Source organism: Sus scrofa, chromosome 1 (assembly GCF_054392235.1).
Source record: "Sus scrofa isolate SSC_HxYL_T2T_F1_AM1 chromosome 1, Sscrofa_HxYL_maternal_Yorkshire_Landrace_v2.0, whole genome shotgun sequence".
Classification (NCBI taxonomy): Eukaryota; Metazoa; Chordata; class Mammalia; order Artiodactyla; family Suidae; genus Sus; species Sus scrofa.
In genome coordinates, this window is record NC_139383.1 from 145,255,586 (window position 1) to 145,275,949 (window position 20,364).

General features: G+C 38.3%; 1 protein-coding gene across 8 annotated transcripts in view; it reads right to left on the reverse strand.

Moving 5' to 3' along the window:
- LOC102166069 (uncharacterized) overlaps positions 1–20,364 on the reverse strand; it is a 273,766-nt gene that overhangs the window by 112,139 nt on the left and 141,263 nt on the right. The window contains exons 3-4 of one of the 8 annotated variants that reach the window (XR_014814669.1): positions 9,119–9,243; positions 3,306–7,377 (exon numbers count right to left, since the gene is read on the reverse strand). The exons of 6 other annotated variants lie outside the window; for them this stretch is intronic. Coding sequence is in view for 1 of the 2 variants with exons in the window: in XM_084975203.1 (XP_084831329.1) it covers positions 15,676–15,679 (4 nt within the window). In the remaining variant the exon portion in view is untranslated. Of the gene's footprint in view, positions 1–3,305; positions 7,378–9,118; positions 9,244–15,555; positions 15,680–20,364 lie in introns of those variants that run through there. One more of the 8 variants, XM_084975203.1, reaches the window with a different exon arrangement.

Consider the following 20,364-nt stretch of genomic DNA (forward strand, 5'->3'; position numbering starts at 1 on the left):
ACTCCCTTCTGGCCTGCAAAATTTCTTCTGAAAAATCTGTTGATAGATTTATAGAGGTTCCCTTGTATGTAACAAGCCGTTTTTCTCTTGCTGCTTTTAAGATTCTCATATTCTCTTTAAATTTTGCGTTTGAGTTATAATGTACCTTGCTGTGGGTGTCTTTGAGTTCCTCTTATGTGAACCCTCAGGACTGCCTGGATATGTATATCTGTTTTCTTCCCCAGGTTAGGGAAGTTTTGAGCCATTATTTCTTCAAATAAGATTTCTACTCCTTCCTTTCTGTCTTATTCTTCTGGGAGCCCTATGATGTGAATGTTAAACCATTTGATATTGTCCCATAAGTCCTTTACACTACCTTCACTTTTTTCATTCTTTTTTCTTTTTGCAGTGGGTGAGTTCCACTGCCTTGTCTTCAAGTTAACTGATCCTTCCTCTGTTTCATCTAGTCTACTGTTGAACTTATCTAGTATATTTTTCAGTTAAGTTTTTATATTCTTCAGCTCTGTAACTTCTCTTTGATACTTTCTTAGATTTTCCATCTCTCTGTCGGAGTTGTTCTTCCCAGTTCAGTGAGCATTTTTATGACCATTTCTTTGAATTCTTCATCAGATAAGTTAATTCTCTCTTTCATTAAGATTTTTTTCCTTAGTTTTTTTTTATTTGGAACATACTTCTCTGTTTCTTCATTTTTCTTGACTCTCTGTGTTGGTTTTTATATAGTAGATGAAACAACCACCTCTCCCAGTCTTGAAGGAATGGCCTTGTGCAGGAAATGAAGCTTGACATTCAACCCTGCCTCAAGTCTTGCTTGTATCTCAAACATCTGTGTTTGTCCAAGCAGCCTACTACACCTTTAATAGCTCCCAGTAAGTGAGGATGTGCCAATACCTGTCAGTGCCCCAAAAGGGATAACCTTAGCACATAGATTCAGGCTGACTGGAAGCCAGATCTTTAGACATAAGCTTTTAATAGTATGCAAATATATGCAATCCTGTGGGGCTACAAGTTTTGTAAGTCCCAGTGGCCACCACAGCCAGGCAATCTGGAGGTGCCTGGCAGTAGTCATAGTAACATGTCTTCAAACAAATACAGAATCTCTTTTCAGGGTGATACCAAGCAAGCTGGAGCAACACAGTGGGAAAGCCAAGATGGTGGTGCTCTTGAGAGCACTGAGATGATATCCACAGCCTTCATTCCTTGAGAGCAGTTTGGTAGCCTAAATATATGTCAAATCTGAAGCCTACTCCTCACAATGAATCTCCAAGGCAAGCTAAGAGAAAGACTGTCTGTGCAGGGCCCTAAGGGGGATAGTTAGCCAAGAATTCTGTCTGCCATAGTTGTGAGGGATCCAGGAATATAAACCTCTTCAGCCACTTGAGCCAGGAGATCAAGGAATGTCCCTTGGATAGGAGCTGGAAAAACTGTGGCATCAGACATACAAGCCAGAATACCTAATACATGTAAAGCTTCCCTCCAAGAGACACTGGTGCTCAAGAGCACAGAAGAAGGTGATCACAAAGATAGAACCTGCCCTCTGAGGTCTTTGGAAAGGACTACAGTTGGCCTCAAGATTCAGGTTTAATTAGAAGCCTGCCCCTCAAGCCATATCATGATGATTAGCTAGTAGGCCTCCTTCACAGAAAGACTGAGCTCTTAGTTCTGTTGCCTCTTGATGTGCTCTGGGGGTGGTAGTTGTTTAAAAACACTTTCTCTTCTGATTGTAGTCCTGTGGGTCCCACAAGAGTAAGCCCTGATGACCATCAGAACCTGGTGATATAGAAGCATACCCTGGCAGCAGTCACAAAAATTGCAGCACAAGGCAGGGGTATGAACTCTTTTTTGTGTGGCTCTGATCATTACAACCTATGAGGTCAGTATCACCAGTTTTCCTCGCCTCCAAAGCCAAGCAATCAAGGTATCACTATGTGGCAGCCACAAAAGTTGTAGCATCAGACATATGTAAAAGCTCCCTTCCAGGAGATACTGATGTTCTAAAGAACAGCAGAAAGAGAGAACCAAGATGGTACCCACCAGTCTCCACTCCAAAAGTGTTCCAGTGGGCTCTTAAATGTGTGTGTTAAATAAGATGCTGGCCCCTCAGGCTAATACTTTAATATAAGCAGGAGAGCTTGTTACTTCAAGTCTGGGTGCAGTTGGGTGCCTCAGAGTTGAGCCCTGGTGTGGGTGAGTCCAGGTGAGTGAGCATTTTAAGAGGCATTTCTGAGATCACTACAATTTTTTGGGTCTTGGGATGCAAGCCTTGCTGTTTTTCAGAGTTTCATGTTTTGAAGGCTCATTTTTCAAGTATATGTCTTAGAAGTTTTGATGCCAGACAAGGGGGTTGAATGCTTCACTCCTCAAAGGAGAAGCTCTAAGTTCTCTTCCAGTCATGGGGTGTTGCACTAAGTGTGGGGTTTATGGCAAGATTGTGACCCAGTCTCTCTTACCCACTTTGATGTGCTTTTCTTATCATTTGCCCAATATGTAGTCATCACTCAGCCAGCCTGTGGGGTTTTTTAAGAGGAAATTATTCTGTATGTAGCTATAGACTCTGTGTCCATGGGATGTGAGTTTGGATCTTCCTATGCCTCCACCCAAGCACTTACACCTGGGATACCCTATGTTGACTGAATTAGGACTTAGACAGGATTTTCACCCTTTTACTGACCACCTTACATTTTTTTGGACCTACCTCAGATTCTGCTGTTTCCATTACATTATTTTTACTTCCCCAATCTGATAGCTATTCCTCTTTTGAATCATTAAAATATGTGGTGTCTCTCTCAGTGAACATATAATGGCGTTCTGCCTTGTCCTATGTTTATGTTCATATGGAATTAATAAGAGTACCCAATTCAAATGGTTGTTACAACGATTAAATAATATATGTAAAATTCTTAGAACAGTGTCTTGCACATAGTACTTGCTATGGAAGTATTGGCTTCTAACATCATCAATTGTAATATTTTGGAGATTCTGACATGGCTCAGTGGAAATAAATCTGACTAGTAACCATGAGGATGCAGGTTCAGTCCCTGGCCTTGCTCAGTGGGTTAAAAGATCCAGCACTGCCACGAGCTGTGGTGCAGGCAGCAGATACAGCTCAGATCCCACGTTGCTGTGGCTGTAGCGTAGGCCTGGCTATAGCTCCAAAGCAACCCCTAGCTTGGGAGACTCCACATGCTGCAGGTACAGCCAAAAAATAAAAAATAAAAATAAAAACCCCAAAAAATCATTGATTGTAATATTTAGAAGGCTCTTTATCCTTCAGTTTTGGAAAGGAATTTTCTTTTTTTTCCCTAGAATGCTTTTTAAAAAAATTTTTTATTAGGATGTTTGATCTGTTTTTACATTTAAATATTTGATTCACTTTGTCTTTTGTTCATTGAGTATAAATTTTCTATTTCTCCACACTACCGTTACACAACTTCACAATCATTTATTGTCTTCTGCTTCTCCCCCACTCATCTGAGAAGTCATTTTATATACTAAATTCCTGTAGGTAACCTGAGTCTTTTTCATATGCCAGAATAACACAATTCTTAGTTTATATTGTGTCTGGGAATCTGACAGGTAGAGTCTCCCCATCATTGATCTTCCACTTGTGACCCTTGCAGCAAGTTCACAAATGACTGGAATTAGCTTGTTTAGATTAGGGGGAGGGGAAGAACAACAAAAACTGGTAGAATATTTTAGGTGAGGATATTATTACATTTACAAACATGTTTGTGTCACTGTGCTTCCCTAAGTACATGACTTGTCTGCACATTTGTTTCAAGTGTATGTCTGTTTGCGCACATGGGTCTCTTACATATTTTGTAGTATTTATTCCTAAATGTTTTACCTCTTTGCTACTTTTTTTATTTTTTTAGGGCTGAACCTGAGGCATATGAGTTTCCTAGGCTAGGGGTGGAACTGGAGTTGTAGCCACTGGCCTACACCAAAGCTACAGCAACACCAGATCTAACCTGCATCTATGACTACATCACAGCTCAGGGCAATGCCGAATCCTTAACCCACTGAATAAGGCCAGGGATCAAACCTGCGTCCTCATGGATACTAGTCAGATTGGTTTCTGCTGAGCCACGAGAGGAACATCTTTGTTACTATTTTAATTAGTATTTCCTTTATTTTTATCTTCTAAATGGATATTTGTGTCATGAAGCCTTTTTTTAGTATATCGATTTAACACCAACCATCTTCCTAAACTATCTTATTGTACATTGTGGTTTTTTCAGCCAAGTTTCTTGGGTCTTCCAGGTATATAATCATATCATCTACAAATAGAGAGCTCTGCACCCTCGTTTACAACTTTTACACCTCTTATATGATTTTACGTCTTTCTCTATACAGCTCAATAATATAGTATAATGTAATATTATTATAATCTTATATAACCACCTTCTCTTATACAACCGGGTTGTCTACTATCCCAGGTGACTGTTAAATATTAGTATGATGGTAGGTATCCTTGCCTTGTATCTAACTTTAGGAAGTATCTCCAGCATTTCCCCATTAGGTTAGATGTTGGCTTTGGGCTGAGATATATGCATTTTGTTGTCAGTGAAGTATATTGATGCGTTTTGTATTGAGTGCTTTAAAAAATAGGTGTTTAATTCTGTCAAATGCCTTCTGAGAGTCTTATGGAGATGATGATCATGATTTCCTCCTTAGATTTGTAAGGACGATGAGGATGATAATAAGGATTTATAATAATGAATAATAACTTATTTTCTAATATAGAACCATTCTTGCATATCTGGCCATTATTATTCTTAATCAATACTCAAAGTATCCCATTTTTGGCCAGTGGAAGTTTCTTCGGCTTGGCTTCAGAGCCTTTGATTAGTGTCCCTGCTTTCCTGTGTGTCTAGGTTTCCAGATTCATCTTGTACAATTTTCCTCTTAGAAAAAAAAAAAAAAAAGGAGTTCCCGTCGTGGCGCAGTGGTTAACGAATCCGACTAGGAACCATGAGGTTGCGGGTTCGATCCCTGCCCTTGCTCGGTGGGTCAAGGTTCTGGCATTGCCGTGAACTGTGGTGTAGGTCGCAGACGCGGCTCAGATCCTGCATTGCTGTGGCTCTGGCGTAGGCTGGCAGCTACAACTCCAATTCGACCCCTAGCCTGGGAACCTCCATATGCCGCAGGAGCGGCCCAAGAAATGGCAAAAAGACAAAAAAAAAAAAAACAATTTTCCTCTTAGGCCAGAGCAGCCAGATCTTCTCACTTACCCTTGCTCAGCCATTGGATCTCGTCCTACAAGAGAGGCAGTAATATTTAAATGATGAATTCAAAGCTAGGCGTCATAGGTAATCTTAATAGTCTTTTACATAAGCTATTACTGGTTAGTATTTCAGTGCCTTTTTTCTAATGCTTGCAAGGAACTTGTGTTTATACTATTTTTTATTGCATAGTTACCTACTGAGACATGAGAATGAAAACAAAGCCCTTCTCTAAAAACATTAGAGCAAAAAAAAAAATTGTATATAAATAAAAATAAAAACATCATAGCAGATCAGAGAGGGCTGAACCAGGAATCAGAAAACCCAGGTTCTAGGCTCAGCAGGACCACACAGGCCTCTGGGTCCATAGAAAGGATTAGCCTATATGAATTGTACACATTTAAAAGATGTTTAAGAGATATAATCAAGAGCACATGTTGTTAGATATGAAATGGGACGGGAGAGGTGAAAATCAAGAATGACTTCCAGTTTATAATTTTGAATAACTAGATGGGTGGTAGAAATACTGAAGAGAAAATAATAATACCAGATTATTAGGGTCAATTGAGATAATATATATATTTAATCTATACATAAATTCTCCAAAAGACAGTAATGTTAAGAAACTGATACATACTGTTCACTGAAAATATGAAATATATAGAATAAATTATAATGAGCTAAAATGAGGAGCCAACTATAATACAGTCTTATAGCATGTGAGGTAAGTGGAAGAAAAATGAACTAATCTTACTGTTAACTTAAAAGAGACGGCAGGAATGGATATAGATGATTTCTAATGATTTAAATTTTCCTACATTTTTATTTATTCTCAGGTGCCATTGGTCTTGTTATTTAACTTACCCATTATTTCATCTGAAACAATTGCATCACAGTAAGAGTAGTTAAATACAGCCCTTTAGCACTGTAGATCACTGAAATGTTGGTTGCTTTAAACAGAAAGAAGTATCAAACCAAGTCAGTTTCTAGATTGCTATTCTTCTGGGCACTGGTTCATTGTTCTGGATTGTCAAAGGGTCTTGTCACTTCCAAGCTTCTGTGACATGAAGGACTAATTGTCTGCAGCCCAAGGCATTGCATGTCCCACTTTTAAAGACATCCAGCATCTTCTGAAATATCTGATCACTCTAATTCTTCTGTATTAATGGCACAGTAATGGTGTTTTAAATTCCTTTGTTTTTTCGTTAGTAATTCTCACTCACCTGCTAGGGTTTAATCAAGTACTCACTCTACCCACAGATGATTCAAATTATTTCAAACCATCTGTCAGTGATTTTCAGATGCATTTTTAGGCTATTCATATTTTGGATAACTTTCTTTATAGAGCATAAAAAGCATCTCAATCCTGTGGTCCAAACCTATCAAAAGTTCTGATATATAAAGTATTTCCAAATTTCCCCCTGCCTTTAGTGATCTGGCTACTTTCAAAATCCTAGAGAACTCATCTGAATAATTCCTTTATCACAGCTTCTACTGCCTGGTACTGTTTATAGCTTTACATTGTTTACCCTGTCTAACTAGATTGAAAACATTTAAGGACAGAAAAAAAACTAATACCTTGTTTTTACATCCTTGCACATAGCATAATACTCTATACTCTTTGTATCTTTAAAAATATGACCAATTGGAGTTCCCATCGTGGCGCAGTGGTTAACGAATCCGACTAGGAACCATGAGGTTGCGGGTTCAGTCCCTGCCCTTGCTCAGTGGGTTAACGATCCGGCGTTGCCGTGAGCTGTGGTGTAGGTTGCAAACGCGGCTTGGATCCCGAGTTGCTGTGGCTCCGGCGTAGACCAGTGGCTGTGGCTCCGATTCGACCCCTAGCCTGGGAACCTCCATATGCCTCAGGAGCAGCCCAAAGAAATAGCAAAAAGACAAAAAAATAAAAAAATAAAAAAAGTAAAATAAAATAAAATGTTTAAAAAAATATATATATGACCAAATACTTAACTGATAATATAATACTGTAGGATAGCACTGGGATTGAGAGAAGAGCCTCTGGAAGTCAGCTGTCTGGTATGAAATGCTGCTCTGCTCCGTAGGAGCACCTTGACTTTGGATAAGTTCTCTAAGATTCCTGCTCCTTGGTTTCCTCATCTATTAAACAAGGATTATACTGTACCTATTCATAGGGCTATTAGAGGAAGAAACAAGTTAATATTTAGATCAAATTATTGCCATATACAAGTACCATATAAATGCTTGACAGTGATAATAATCTCTATTTAGCTCTGTTTAATTTTAGAGCTTAATTTATTCAATAATGTGACACCACTATATGTAATATACATTAAGCATTATTTCTTTCAGAAAAAAAAAATAATCAGGAGCATCATACCCACATAAATTTTTCTAGAATTAGCAACAACTGTCCCCAAGACATCTGTGAACAGACTAACATTAAGCTAGATCAGCGGGATAGTCTGATTAGCTGCTTGGAGACATGTTGGATGATAAAGTAATGGTGGACATTCAGCAAATTAACACCATTTTAAACAAAGGAATCTACCCAATTGAGAGGCTTAATATACCACTAATGTATAGACCAAAGCAATGCCAAGACTCTATGATGACAAACACTGTCAAGTTTTTCCAGTTCACCTTTAGCAGCACCATTGGTTGGTCAACATGCTTATTCTAGGAAAGATAGGGAAAGGGGGAAGGAAGAGAAGGGAAAGAAGATATAGAAGGGCAAAGAATGGTAAAAAGGACCCAGACACATGCACGCACACACAAAACCATGTTATATGCATCTAACCTTTATATACATTTTGGTGTTTACCTTAAAGTGCTTTGGGTTTTTGTTTGTTTTTATTTGGGTACACATCTATGAAATATTACACAGATACTACTGCAAAGAGGACTTAAATATGTCATTACGCTATTTGTTTTAAAACCATTCCTTATTTTCAAAAATGAAGCTATTTAAGAGAAGTGGGAGTTCCCATCATGGCTCAGCAGTTAATGAATCTGACTAGTATCCCTGAGGATGCAGTTATGATCCCTGACCTTGCTCAGTGGGTTAAGGATCTGGCATTGCCATGAGCTGTGGTTTATGTCACAGACGTGGCTAAGATCCTGAGTTTCTGTGGCTGTGGCATAGGCTAGCAGCTACAACTCCAATTCTACCCCTAGCCTGGAAATCTCCATATGCCGAAGGTGTGGCCCTAAAACAGCAGGAAAAAAAAAGAGAGAGAGAGAGAAGTATTTTGTACCTCAAAAAAGTACATAGATAGATAGGTGGGTAGATAAAAATATCTCCAGCCATCCCTTTCATAGGGCATAAATAAAATTGTTCTTTGACTGCTGGTTAAGGTCACTTTGGAACTTGAAGCTATTTTCATTTCTGTGTATTCCAGTGCCAACAGTAACTGTTAAGTGTTTGGGACTATCATGCAGCAAAGGGAGAAATGGCAGAAGAATTTTGACAAACTGAAGGGATTTGTCACAAGCAGACAGGAAGAGGGAACATGTGTTTCTGAGAAAGTGTGTCCTGAGGTTTCTAGAGGAGGCTGCCAGCTTGAGAACACAGCAAGAGCTGTCTCCCCAGAACATTCACCTTGTCTGTATCGGCTAGCCAGCTCCCCACACAGGATGTCCACCTTCTAACTCCTCCAAAGGAAAGTAATGTCAATCATTGGTCTTTTAAATACAGGCCAGTTGTTTTATATAGAGAGGAAGTTTAGTTAAGGAACACAAGGAAAGCAAAAAACAAACAAACAAAAACAACAACAAAAAACCCCCACAAAAAACCAAAAAACTAAAACTCACTGCAAGTGTAAAACATATAAAACATAGAACCTCCATGCTATGAAATCTACAATGAGTCACATGGTAATGTAGGCTTGCACCCAAAAGGCTGAAAGGAAACTCACCAAATGTTAAGAGGTTATCTCTATAAAGGTGGAATTAAGATGATTTTGTTTTTTTCTTTATATGTGTCTGTATATCACAGAGAGAACATACTATAACAAAAAGAAGAATTATTTTCATGGATAACCTAGAGAAGAAACAAGATTAAGATGTAATTAACCATAAAGTTCAGGTTACTTCCCCATACTTAGATCTCAACAAAAATCTTTGTCTTGGACTCCTTAAAATTCAGAGTTCTTATCAAGAAAACGAAAAGGAGGAGTTCCCGTTGCGGTGCAGTGGTTAACGAATCCAACTAGGAACCATGAGGTTGCGGGTTCAATCCCTCACCTTGCTCAGTGGGTTAAGGACCTGGCGTTGCCGTGAGCTGTGGTGTAGGTTGCAGACACGGCTCGGATCCTGCGTTGCTGTGGCTCTGGTGTAGACCAGCGGCTATAGCTCCAATTAGACTCCTAGCCTGGGAACCTCCATATGCCGCGAGAGCAGCCCTAGAAAAAGCAAAAAGACAAAAAGGAAAAAGAAAAGGAAAAGGAGAAGCCAAAATTCACTAAAAACAATATACGTTTATTATAGAAAAAGCTTTACTCATTGCTTTTGTTTTATTTATGTTAACCATTTTAGTCAGGTTCTAACTAGGCCAAGAACTCAATTCCTAAAGCCCTTGGTTTGTTGGTTAATATGGCCCACAAGCCCAGATTAACAATTGTGGAAAAATTCCTATTTATTGGCCTTGGTTTGAAATAAATTAAGTTGGATTTCTGAGAAAAAGGAGACAGAGAGGGAAAGTCTAATTCTCAGGGTAAATGAAAAAGATATCTAACAAAAGATAGCTTTCCCATAAAATAATGTGTACTTTACTGGAGGTGATAGAAAGTAAGGCTTTGGGGAATGGCCCCTAAAATAAGAAAATAATTAATATTTTAAATTAAAACTAAAAACCTAAGAACCCTAAGGCAATTTCTAACCTTAAAAATCTTAGGAATTTAACAGCTTCATAAGGTTATTAATAAAACAGATTTCCATTTTTCTTAATAGTTTACACTTAAAAAAAAAAAAGAATCCTGTAGAATATAAGTGATTTTCAACTACGCTAAGCCTCTCAGAGTTAACAGTGAGGGCTTTTCTTTTTTATGTTGTTTTGTTGTTCTTGTTGCTGTTGTTGGTGGTTTTTTTGTTCGTGTTCTGGTCCAGTTTATATCAAATTTAAGTTAAATCAGTTCTTCAGTCATTCTCAAAATGAGCCTTCTTCAAGGAAGAATTGAGGGTAAGACCTAATCACATTCTCCTTGTATTGCTATGATGAGATTTATATTTAGACCAGGTATATTTTAAGTCTAAGTTTATTTAAAGTTGAATGTAGATGGGTTTAGTGGGCCATGAATCAATCCTGGGTGCCTTCATTTTTTTTTTTTTTTATCATTTCTTTATATATATATATATATTTTTTTTTTCCCTCCTTACTGTACAGCATGGTAACCCAGTTACACTTACATGTATACATTCATTTTTCTCACATTATGTGCTCCATCATAAGTGACTAGACAGAGTTCCCAGTGCTACACAGCAGGATCCCATTACTAATCCATCCCAAAGGCAACACTCTGCATCTATTTACCCCAAGCTCCCAGTCCCTCCCCTTAGTTTTGAAATTTCATTTAAAAATCTTCATTTTTGGAGTTCCCGTCGTGGCGCAGTGGTTAACGAATCCGACTAGGAACCATGAGATTGCGGGTTCGGTCCCTGCCCTTGCTCAGTGGGTTAACGATCCGGCGTTGCCGTGAGCTGTGGTGTAGGTTGCAGACGCGGCTCGGATCCTGCGTTGCTGTGGCTCTGGCGTAGGCAGGTGGCTACAGCTCCGATTCAACCCCTAGCCTGGGAACCTCCATGTGCTGCGGGAGCGGCCCAAGAAATAGCAACAACAACAACAACAACAACAGACAAAAAAAAAAGACAAAAAAAAAAAAAAAATCTTCATTTTGCCTGTGAAATGTCACAGTAAGAAAAAATCCCAAGGCTCATACCAACAAAGGGAGGATGGTTAAGTTAGAAGATCCAATATGAAGGTCTTAGATCAGGGTCGGGGGCAGGTGAGGTCCCCAGAGGCAATAAAGGAGATGGTAAGAGGGTCAGGTGGGCCTAGCAGTAGGAGAGAAGAGTCTGTCAGTGTCCACACACTCCCTTACTCTCGGAAATCAGAATTTCCTCCACTCTTTGAAGAATGTAAATTTTTAGAATATAATTTTTAGGGTAGAAATTACATACTTGGTGAAACTATTGTTCTGCTAATCTTCGCAAGGATCACATTGTTCTTGAGAAACCAAGGGAAACTGAATGATTATGAAGTTGCTTGAGAAGTCTGTCCTGAGGTCCCTGAAGCACGCGCTTGGTGGATTTACCCCAACCTTGCTTTCATGTGTCCTCAGTCCTCTCTGCATTTATGCTGTGAGTCCGATTTCCACTTTGCTTCGAGGGTATCAACCCTGAGGGCTTCATGATAGAGACAAGTTGTGTGTACACATGCCCCACACCTTGAGGAAGGGCCCTCCAGTCCCAGCCCTCCCTGAAGAGGGCTGGCTAGCTGAGAAGTGGACACCTCACCAAGCACCTCACTACATCATCTGACCTAGTCTCCCTCCTTATTTCAAGCAGATTTCAGGCATCTCTGTCTGGGTCCCAGTCTCATTTAACTCACACTAGCACTTCAGCAAAACTGTTGTATCTTTAACTTTTAAAATGTAGGGTTTTCAAGGTTTTTATTTCTTTTTTTTTTTAGAGTAGTGCATCTATTGGAAGAGCTATATAGCATTGCCCAGTAATAAATAACTCCTTGGGGGAAAAAAGAGATGCTTAAGATGGATATTCTACAAAACTCCAGAATTATTGTGAAATCACATTTTTATCTGCCATTTTTAGAGCCCATTTGATTTATCCCAGCTCGGTATATTAGAATAGACATGGGGATACAAACAGCCTGATAGTTAAAATTTTGTCTGCATATGAATCTCCTCTGGCTTCCTTCTCTGCCAGGAAAATTTTTCCTGTTGTCAGTCAACTGATCCTAATATCTTCTTGGAACAGAGCAAACATTTTAAAGTGCAAAGAAAAAGTCCTCCCCCCAGCCCTGGAGAGAAAACTTTTTTTCCTTAAGCTGTTGATGTCTTTAAGAGAAATGACTTTAGTTGGTTCAGTCTGATGATAGAGGACACAGCTAACTCCATATAAAGGAAAAATGTTGAATACCAGTACCGCTGATTTCAAGGAAGGTTTATTTGGGCAACACTGTTTAAGAAGATAATCTGAGTCATAAATTGCCCGGGGGCTAAATCCCTCTTAAGCAACAGCAGAAGACCAGTTTTGCTGTAATTTTGAATTTTATATCTATACTTTGAAAAAGTCCCACATTAGTATGTATTTTGAAATAATTCATCAGTTTAGAAAGGAACTCAGTCATTCTGACCAGGGACTGCATTGCTTTAACTGATCATTTTAATTAACTGATCAATTCTTCCTAAGAGTTTTGGTCAGAATTAGTCACTCTGAACCGAAAGAAGAAAATGAAGACAAATTTTTATCTTAAACACGAGTAAAGGGTCATGTTTTAAGGCAGACAAAGCAACTCTTCTCAAGACAACCTTATGGTAATTGATCCAGAGTCTTTGAGCTTATTTCAGCTATTGTCCCAGCACACATTATTTTAACTATTGGCTAAACATAAATTGATAGAAAATAGTCACCAGGGAAAATACTTAAAAACCAAAACATACTAGTCATAGTCACAGAAAAGAAATTTAAACCAAAATAAAACAAAACAAAAACTATGTTTGAATGTCTGTACAGCTCTGCAATGATCTTGTACTTTAGAAACATGAAGTAAGTGTTAGGGATGATTCATGGACTGGACAGAAAAGTGGTGAGGAGCTGGGTGGAGGTGGAGAAAGAAGCTCAGGGGACAGAAATATTGGGTAGAAAGAATAAACTCTTTTTAAAAGTTTTCATCATTAGTTTGAGTTAAAAGGAGTAAAATATTTTTGATTCATTTAAATAAAGCAAGTGAATGGTGCCCAAAATTAGACTATAGAAATTTTTTTAGAAGTAACTAAGGTTATTAGCTCATTTGCAAGATATCTGGGCAATAATATCTATTTAGGCAGGGTTTTCCTGAGGAACAGAACCACTAGGAGATGGATCTATCTATCAATCTATCTACAGAAAGAGAAAGAGATTTTAAAGAACTGACTTAGGTGATTTAAGGGGCTAGAAAGTCTGAAATCCATAGGGCAGGCCAGCAGGCGAGAAACTCAAGTAGGAATTGATGTTGCAGTCTTGAGTCAGAATCTGCAATGCAGGCCAACAGGTGTGGAGCTCAGGCAGTGTTTCTATGCTGCAATAAAGAATTAATTGCTTTTTACTCCAGAAACCTTCGCCTTTGCTCTTAAGGCCTTCAACTAGTTAGATGAGGCCCAACCAGATAATAGAAAATAATCTGCTTTATTCACAGTATACTGATCGTAAATGTTAATTACATCTAAAAACTATTTTGATAACAATATCTACACTGGTGTTGGACCAAATATCTGGGCACCACAGCATAGCCAAGTTTACACATCACAATAGCTTTTAGAGACTAATTTCATACATTTTAGTTTCTTGCAGTGTCTAGGATGAATGAGATGCTGTAGTAAGTACTAAATAGAATGTTAAATAGTATATTATTTCTGAGATTTGGGAGTTTGGTGCACATCTGTGTGTTAAAGTCTGTGTGCTGAAGTTTGTGCTGTATGTTCAAAATTATTAGTGGGTGTCTCTAACTTATACTCTCAAAACAACTATATGCTACCACAGCATTTCTCCTGCAACTTTCCAAAGGAATAGAATCTATATGTTTCAAATATACAGTTGAATATACCTCTAATAATAACATTTAATAAAACTTCACTCCAGATTCTGAATCGTATGGCTAACATCATCGAGGGGGAGGGTACCTAAACATAAAAGAAATAAATGGTCCATTAGAATACATGACTTTAGAAATTGAGACATTGATCTTTTGTCCTTTGTTTTAACATTAGCAAGATGAAAAATATGAGAAGGTTCATTCAAGCCACTTGCATGACTTTTCAAAAGTGCTTATAAACTTTAAATGCTTTGCTTTATTTCATTTTATTTTTTTGTTTTTACTTATGTTTATGTTTGCAGAGTGAGTCATTTGGTTGGTTGAGTGATTGGTTGGTTTGTTTCTAGGCTTGAATTAAATACTTTATCCAGACTAGAAAAAAGGAACCTATGAATATAAATGGGAATTTAGAGAATTATTTTGAAGAAAATGATCATAGATTTTAGTTGGTTTTATTGAAAGTACCATATCTTAATAAGTATAAACAATTTCACTAGCATCCATAAAATAATGCATTTTCTCTCTCCAATATTTACCATTTTGTTAAAACTGGATAAATAGTATATAAAGAAAAACCATCAACAGTAATCATAATACATATGTTAAATAAACCAAACCTATCTTACAATTTATATGATGGAGATAAAGTTTTTAAAAATGCACCAAAAGATCAGAATAATGGGTTTAAATCATTTAAATGATTAATAAAATTAATCACATTAGTAATTTAAGTATCGCTTTAAGTTTGGTACATATATTCAAATCTTTTCTAAGTATTCAGACTTATATCCATCCATATTGTAGTTCAAGCCAACAAATAAAAGTATTGTCTTTCTTTGCTAAGTTTATAAATATTTATTTTACTTGAAAATACATATAAAGAAAATTTTAGCATTATCCTTAGGGATTATTTTATTCCCTTCATACTGTGATAATATTTCTATTTTTTAAGTATATTTTCCATAGCTGTTATAAAAAATTACCTTAAACTTACTGGCTTAAAAAAACATAAACCATAAGTAAGAAATCTGAAATAGACCTTACTAGGCTATGATCAAAGTGTGAACAGGCCTCCGATCTATCAGGACACTGAGGGGAGAATCTGTTTCCTTGCCTTTCTCAGCTTTTCCAGCTCATCAACATTCCTTGGCTCAAGGCCCCGTTTCTCCATCTCCATTCAGAAACATCAGGCTGACACCATCTCACGCGGCCTTCTCTCTGGGTCTCTTACTCCTCTGCTCCCTCTAGCACTTACAAAGATGCATGTGATTAGATTGTTCCCACCTAGAGAATCAGGATAATCTGCCCTATCTCAAGGTCAACTGTAGAGCAACCTTAATTCCATCTGAAACCATAATTCTTGCTTACCTGTGTAACCGAACATACCCACAAGTTCCAGGCCTTAGGACATGGATGTCTTTGTGGAGGGCCTTTATTCTGCCCTTTTAGTTAATAATTCTTGCAGGTGATGGGCACATAGGATTCATTAAACTAATCTATCAGTTTTTAAGGGGTTTAAATTTTCCAAAATAAAAAGGTAACACATAAATAAATTTAGGTTCCTTTATCACCCAAGGAACTGTGTCCAGAAGAGAATTCTAAATTCAGTTACAACCTCATTAGTATTCAGCCTCTTAGTAAATTTCCATATTTATTTCCAGTGAGCTATCTGAAAAAGAGAAAATAATGCACAATTTTAAAACTTAAAAGTATAAAAACATAGGCATGCATTTTGCCTCCAGCAAACAGCCCTTCCTCAGATTTCATGCCAAAAAAAAAAAAAAAATGTTTAAAATAATTTTTTTAAATACTCATTACAGATTCTTAGAACTTTTAAGTTTAGAGAGCTCTTTCATATCATCTGGTCCAAGTATTCTCTGACACATGACTTTTCTGCCAAATGATCATCCACACTTTACTGAATATCTTCAGGGGTGGGAGGTCTGGGAGTCACACCCTCCGAAGTAGTCTAATGGACAAATGCGATTACTAAAATTTTGTCCCACCTATATGGGCTTTGGAAAATAAGTAGTCTACTACTTTTTTTTTTTTTTTTTGCTTTTTAAGGCCACACCTGTGGCATATGGAGGTTCCCAGGCTAGGGGTTGAATCAGAGCTACAGCCACCGGCCTTCGCCACAGCCACAGCAGTGCAGGATCTGAGCCACATCTGTGACCTACACCACAGCTCATACCAATGGTGGATCCTTAACCCACTAGCAAGGCCAAGGATCAAAACTGCATCCTCATGGATCCTAGTCAGGTTTGTTAACTGTTGAGCCATGAAGGGAACTCCTAAGCATGCTACTACTTCTAAACAGTCTACAAATATTTGAAAGTAGCTCATATGACACCCTGAGGCTAAATACCTTTAGGTCCTCTAGGCATTAGTGACAACCTGAAATTGGTAAAGAATGAAGACAGTGTCCTTATGGAACTTCATATTGAAGGGAAATTTGCTATTTAAATAAGAATTCCTCAACAACTCATTGATTTGAGATATTAAGTAACAATAAATTGGGGAAATGTAGAGAAAATTTTACCCATGCTCTACTCCAAAAGCCAGCCCCACAGATTTTCTGGGATTCTTACGTTCCATGGAATGGATATTCCAACTGTGTGGTAAGTAACCACTTTTGTCCTGAGTTAGTCCTGCATATAGCTGCTATAAACATAGATGATTGAATGAAGAGGTCAGAGGAGCCCAAAGTGTGGTATGATAGACTTGAAGGGTTTTCAGCCTTCACGAGGATCTTCATTTAATAAAGACCAACTGAATTTCTGCCCTTGTAACTTGAGAGAGAAGCTGATCTCTTTCCACCAATTAGATGATGTGAAAACCAGAGTTCCCACTGTGGTGCAGTGGAAATGAATCCAATTAGGAACCATGAGGCTGCAGGTTCAATCCCTGGCCTTGTTCAGTGGGTTAAGCATCTGGCATTGCCACGAGCTGTGGTGTAGGTTGAGCTGTGGTGTAGGTCACAGATACAGCTCGGATTTGGTGTTGCTATGGCTGTGGTATAGGCTGGCAGCTGTAGCTCTGATTAGACCCCTGGCCTGGGGACCTCCATATGCCACAGGTGCAGCCCTAAAAAGCTCCCCCCCCCAAAAAAAGATGTGAAAACCAATTTTACCTGAAAAATAAAATTAGACAGAAAATGCAGTAAGATAGCTAGCTTGACAAATTTGTTGAGAAGCTTACAGTAACAAAACTAAAGAGGCCATGGCCTTGCAAAAATTTAAAGCTTCTGAAGTTTAACACACTTTATTATCACAAGAAAGCCCTAGTTCTAATAGAACCTATAGAACTATAGGCAGACCAGAGCCATGCCATTAGATTTCATTAGACAATGCAGATAAATTATAAACAGTTACAGGTATGAAATGAGTGGGGGGAAAATTATGGAGACCCAACTGATAGGTAGGAAGCTCAACTTCTGCTAATCAGGGCCTGATCCTGTACAGCTGATTGAAAATATAAACCAATAAAAGCCCTGGTTAAGACATTTTGCCCTCAAAGCCACTCAACGACTTTTCAGAACTGAGACCTTCCACTTCAATGGCACGTTTTACACGTTTATTGACTCTGGGTACAGTAGCTCCTTGTTTCATTTATTCCATTTTCAGAAAGGATCACATCTGTTCCCCCAAATCATACACAACCCACATGCCTGACCAAGTAGTAGCCTTAGTTACTCAGGCCTTTAAACTTAGCTACAAACAGCTACCATACCATCCTGCCACTTGCCACTGCATGGCAATAGCTACCAGGAGTGTTTTCAGAGTACAAATAAGTACAGCTTTTATCAACTTTTGCCTCTGTGGACATGAATTAGTTAGGAGTCAAAAAACGAGCTCAACATATACCATTTTCCTCACTCTATTCCTATGTTTACACCAAAACAGTCGGATTACTGATACAAGAGTTAGCATTAGTCAGGATGATCTTTTAACACAGCACTTTATTTTTTCAGTTTGTGTTCCCCTCTTCTTTCAAATAAGCTTCTAAACAATCTTAGAAGTATGTCTGGATATACTCCATTAAAACTTCCTTATAACAGAAGCTACTTGGCTGATGCAGTTTAAGTCAGACTAGCCTGAACAGTCAACTGCCCCTGCTGCTAATCACTGTCAAAAGGAAAGATTGCATGTCAGCCATCCTAAAACCAAAGTTAGTGTATTTGTTAGGTGGTGTTTAAAAATAACAAGCCAACAAGTAAGTTAACATATTTATTTGGATTAGTGTAAATGTCAAATTAAGTCATCTTGGCAAATAGGCAGTAGAATTACTAAAGATAGGCATTACATGAGTACTTTCTTAAGATTACGTTTTGGTGAAGGGGATATCTGGTTATAACTCCTTCAAAAAAAAATCTTTTCAGAGTTCCCGTCATGGCACAGCGGAAACGAATCTGACTAGGAACCATGAGGTTGTGGGTTCGATCCCTGGCCTTGCTCAGTGGGTTAAGGATCTGGCGTTGCTGTGAGCTGTGGTGTAGGTCGCAGACACAGCTCAGATCTGGTGTTGCTGTGGCTCTGGTTTAGGCTGATAACAACAGCTCCGATTAGACCCGTAGTCTGGGAACCGCCATATGCCATGGGTGTGGCCGACAAAAGACAAAAAAATATATATTTTCACACAAAAAAATCACATCCACTATCCTGTAAGAAATAGCACATTAGAGCTTCTATCACCCATCTGTCCATCTTTTAAAATGACTCCAAAATCATTATTTTGTAATACCCTGGCTTTTCCAGTGGGTACAATTTCAGCTCACTTGGAAGGGGTTGGGGGTAGCTTGGCTTTCTCTCCTCTTGGCTTTTTAAAGTCCATGCAGAGATGTAAAATAACTCCTGTGTCCACCAAGACTGACCAAAGTCTGCTCAACTAGCCTTATTCTTAACTCCATTATATCATCTCCGTCATCTTTTTCTCTTCTTTCACTCTCATTTTTACTCATTCTATATAAGTTTTCTGTGTGCTGCTAAAAATCTTCTACGTATATATTTAATAAATGCATAGATGCACAGAGGAGTAGATGGAAAAATTTTTCCTGCTTAAGAATGAACCTGAGCCCTCTTCTATAACACAACTTCGTGTTTACTATACACACTCCTGAAGACCTTGCTAATCTCATCTCTGGACATTTTCCACCACAGATTTGCTCAACAACCAGTACAGTGAAGTGGTCACCACCTCATGAACATACCAGTTCTTCTTTAGGACAAGTTTTGTAACTATTTGGGACTTGAGAGTCTATTAGAAAAATGGGATTACACATACCCTTCAGGGTGGTCGTAAAGATTAAAAACAGTAATTTATGAAAAGCTTATAACCTGGTGCCCGGCACATACTAAGTGCCCAACATTGTGATTGTTGCAGTAGTGATGATGATGGTGTTTTTCCCAAATCCATGGTTTTGAACATATTGTTTTCTTCTTCCTAAAATATTTCCTTGTTCACATGGCAAATCTGTATTTTTTCTCAGTGAGGCCCGTCCTAATCCCTATAGGACAAGTTAGGGTCTTCCTTCTCTGTACTCTAAAACGTTTTTATAGACATTGTTGTACTTAACACATTGTACGCTACTGAGGTCTGAGGTCTTCTTTTCCCCACTAGATTGTTAAAGGTGGGGGACATGTCTCTTTAAGTGTCCCTGACACTTAGACTATCAATATAGGGGAAGAACGGAAGGGAATAAAGGGAGGAAGGGGACTGGAAGGGTAGAAGGAAAGGAGGAAGGGAAGGGAGAAAGGAAAAAGAGGAAAGAAGGAGCAAGCAAATACACGAATCCAGTCTTCTGGCAGCTATCCTGTCCTCCATCATTCCTGGAAGATCCCCAACAGTGATGCATTGATCTCATTTACAAATTCTGTCAGTGCGCTGATGAACAGTTCCCAAGTTTATCACTCAGGGCATAAATAACTCTGGTTCTGCAAGATATTAATTCATTTGCAGTGACTAATTTGCCTCCTATTTGATAATAATGCCAACTATTGACTAAGGCAAAATCCCTCAGCTTGCCAAACCCCAAAAATCACTTATTCAGAATATGGCTCGTATAGGAAAGATGCAGCTGCTTTTGAAATTGACAGAAATGAGCCAAAATTTGTTTCTTTAGGAAGAAAATTTTATTCCAATGATTCATTTAGCTACAGTGGTGAGGTTTTGGTAAAAACAAGTAGAAAATGAAGGATAAGGAAGCACGGAGTAAGTAAGCATATCGATTTTCATCATCATTTGCTTTCGCTCCGATGATTTTCCCTGTCTAGGTTTTCTAAGTTACAGATGCAGGGTTCTTATTGATCTAGCTTGTTATAGCAGTGAAATAAACTTCAGTCAGAAAAATGAAAT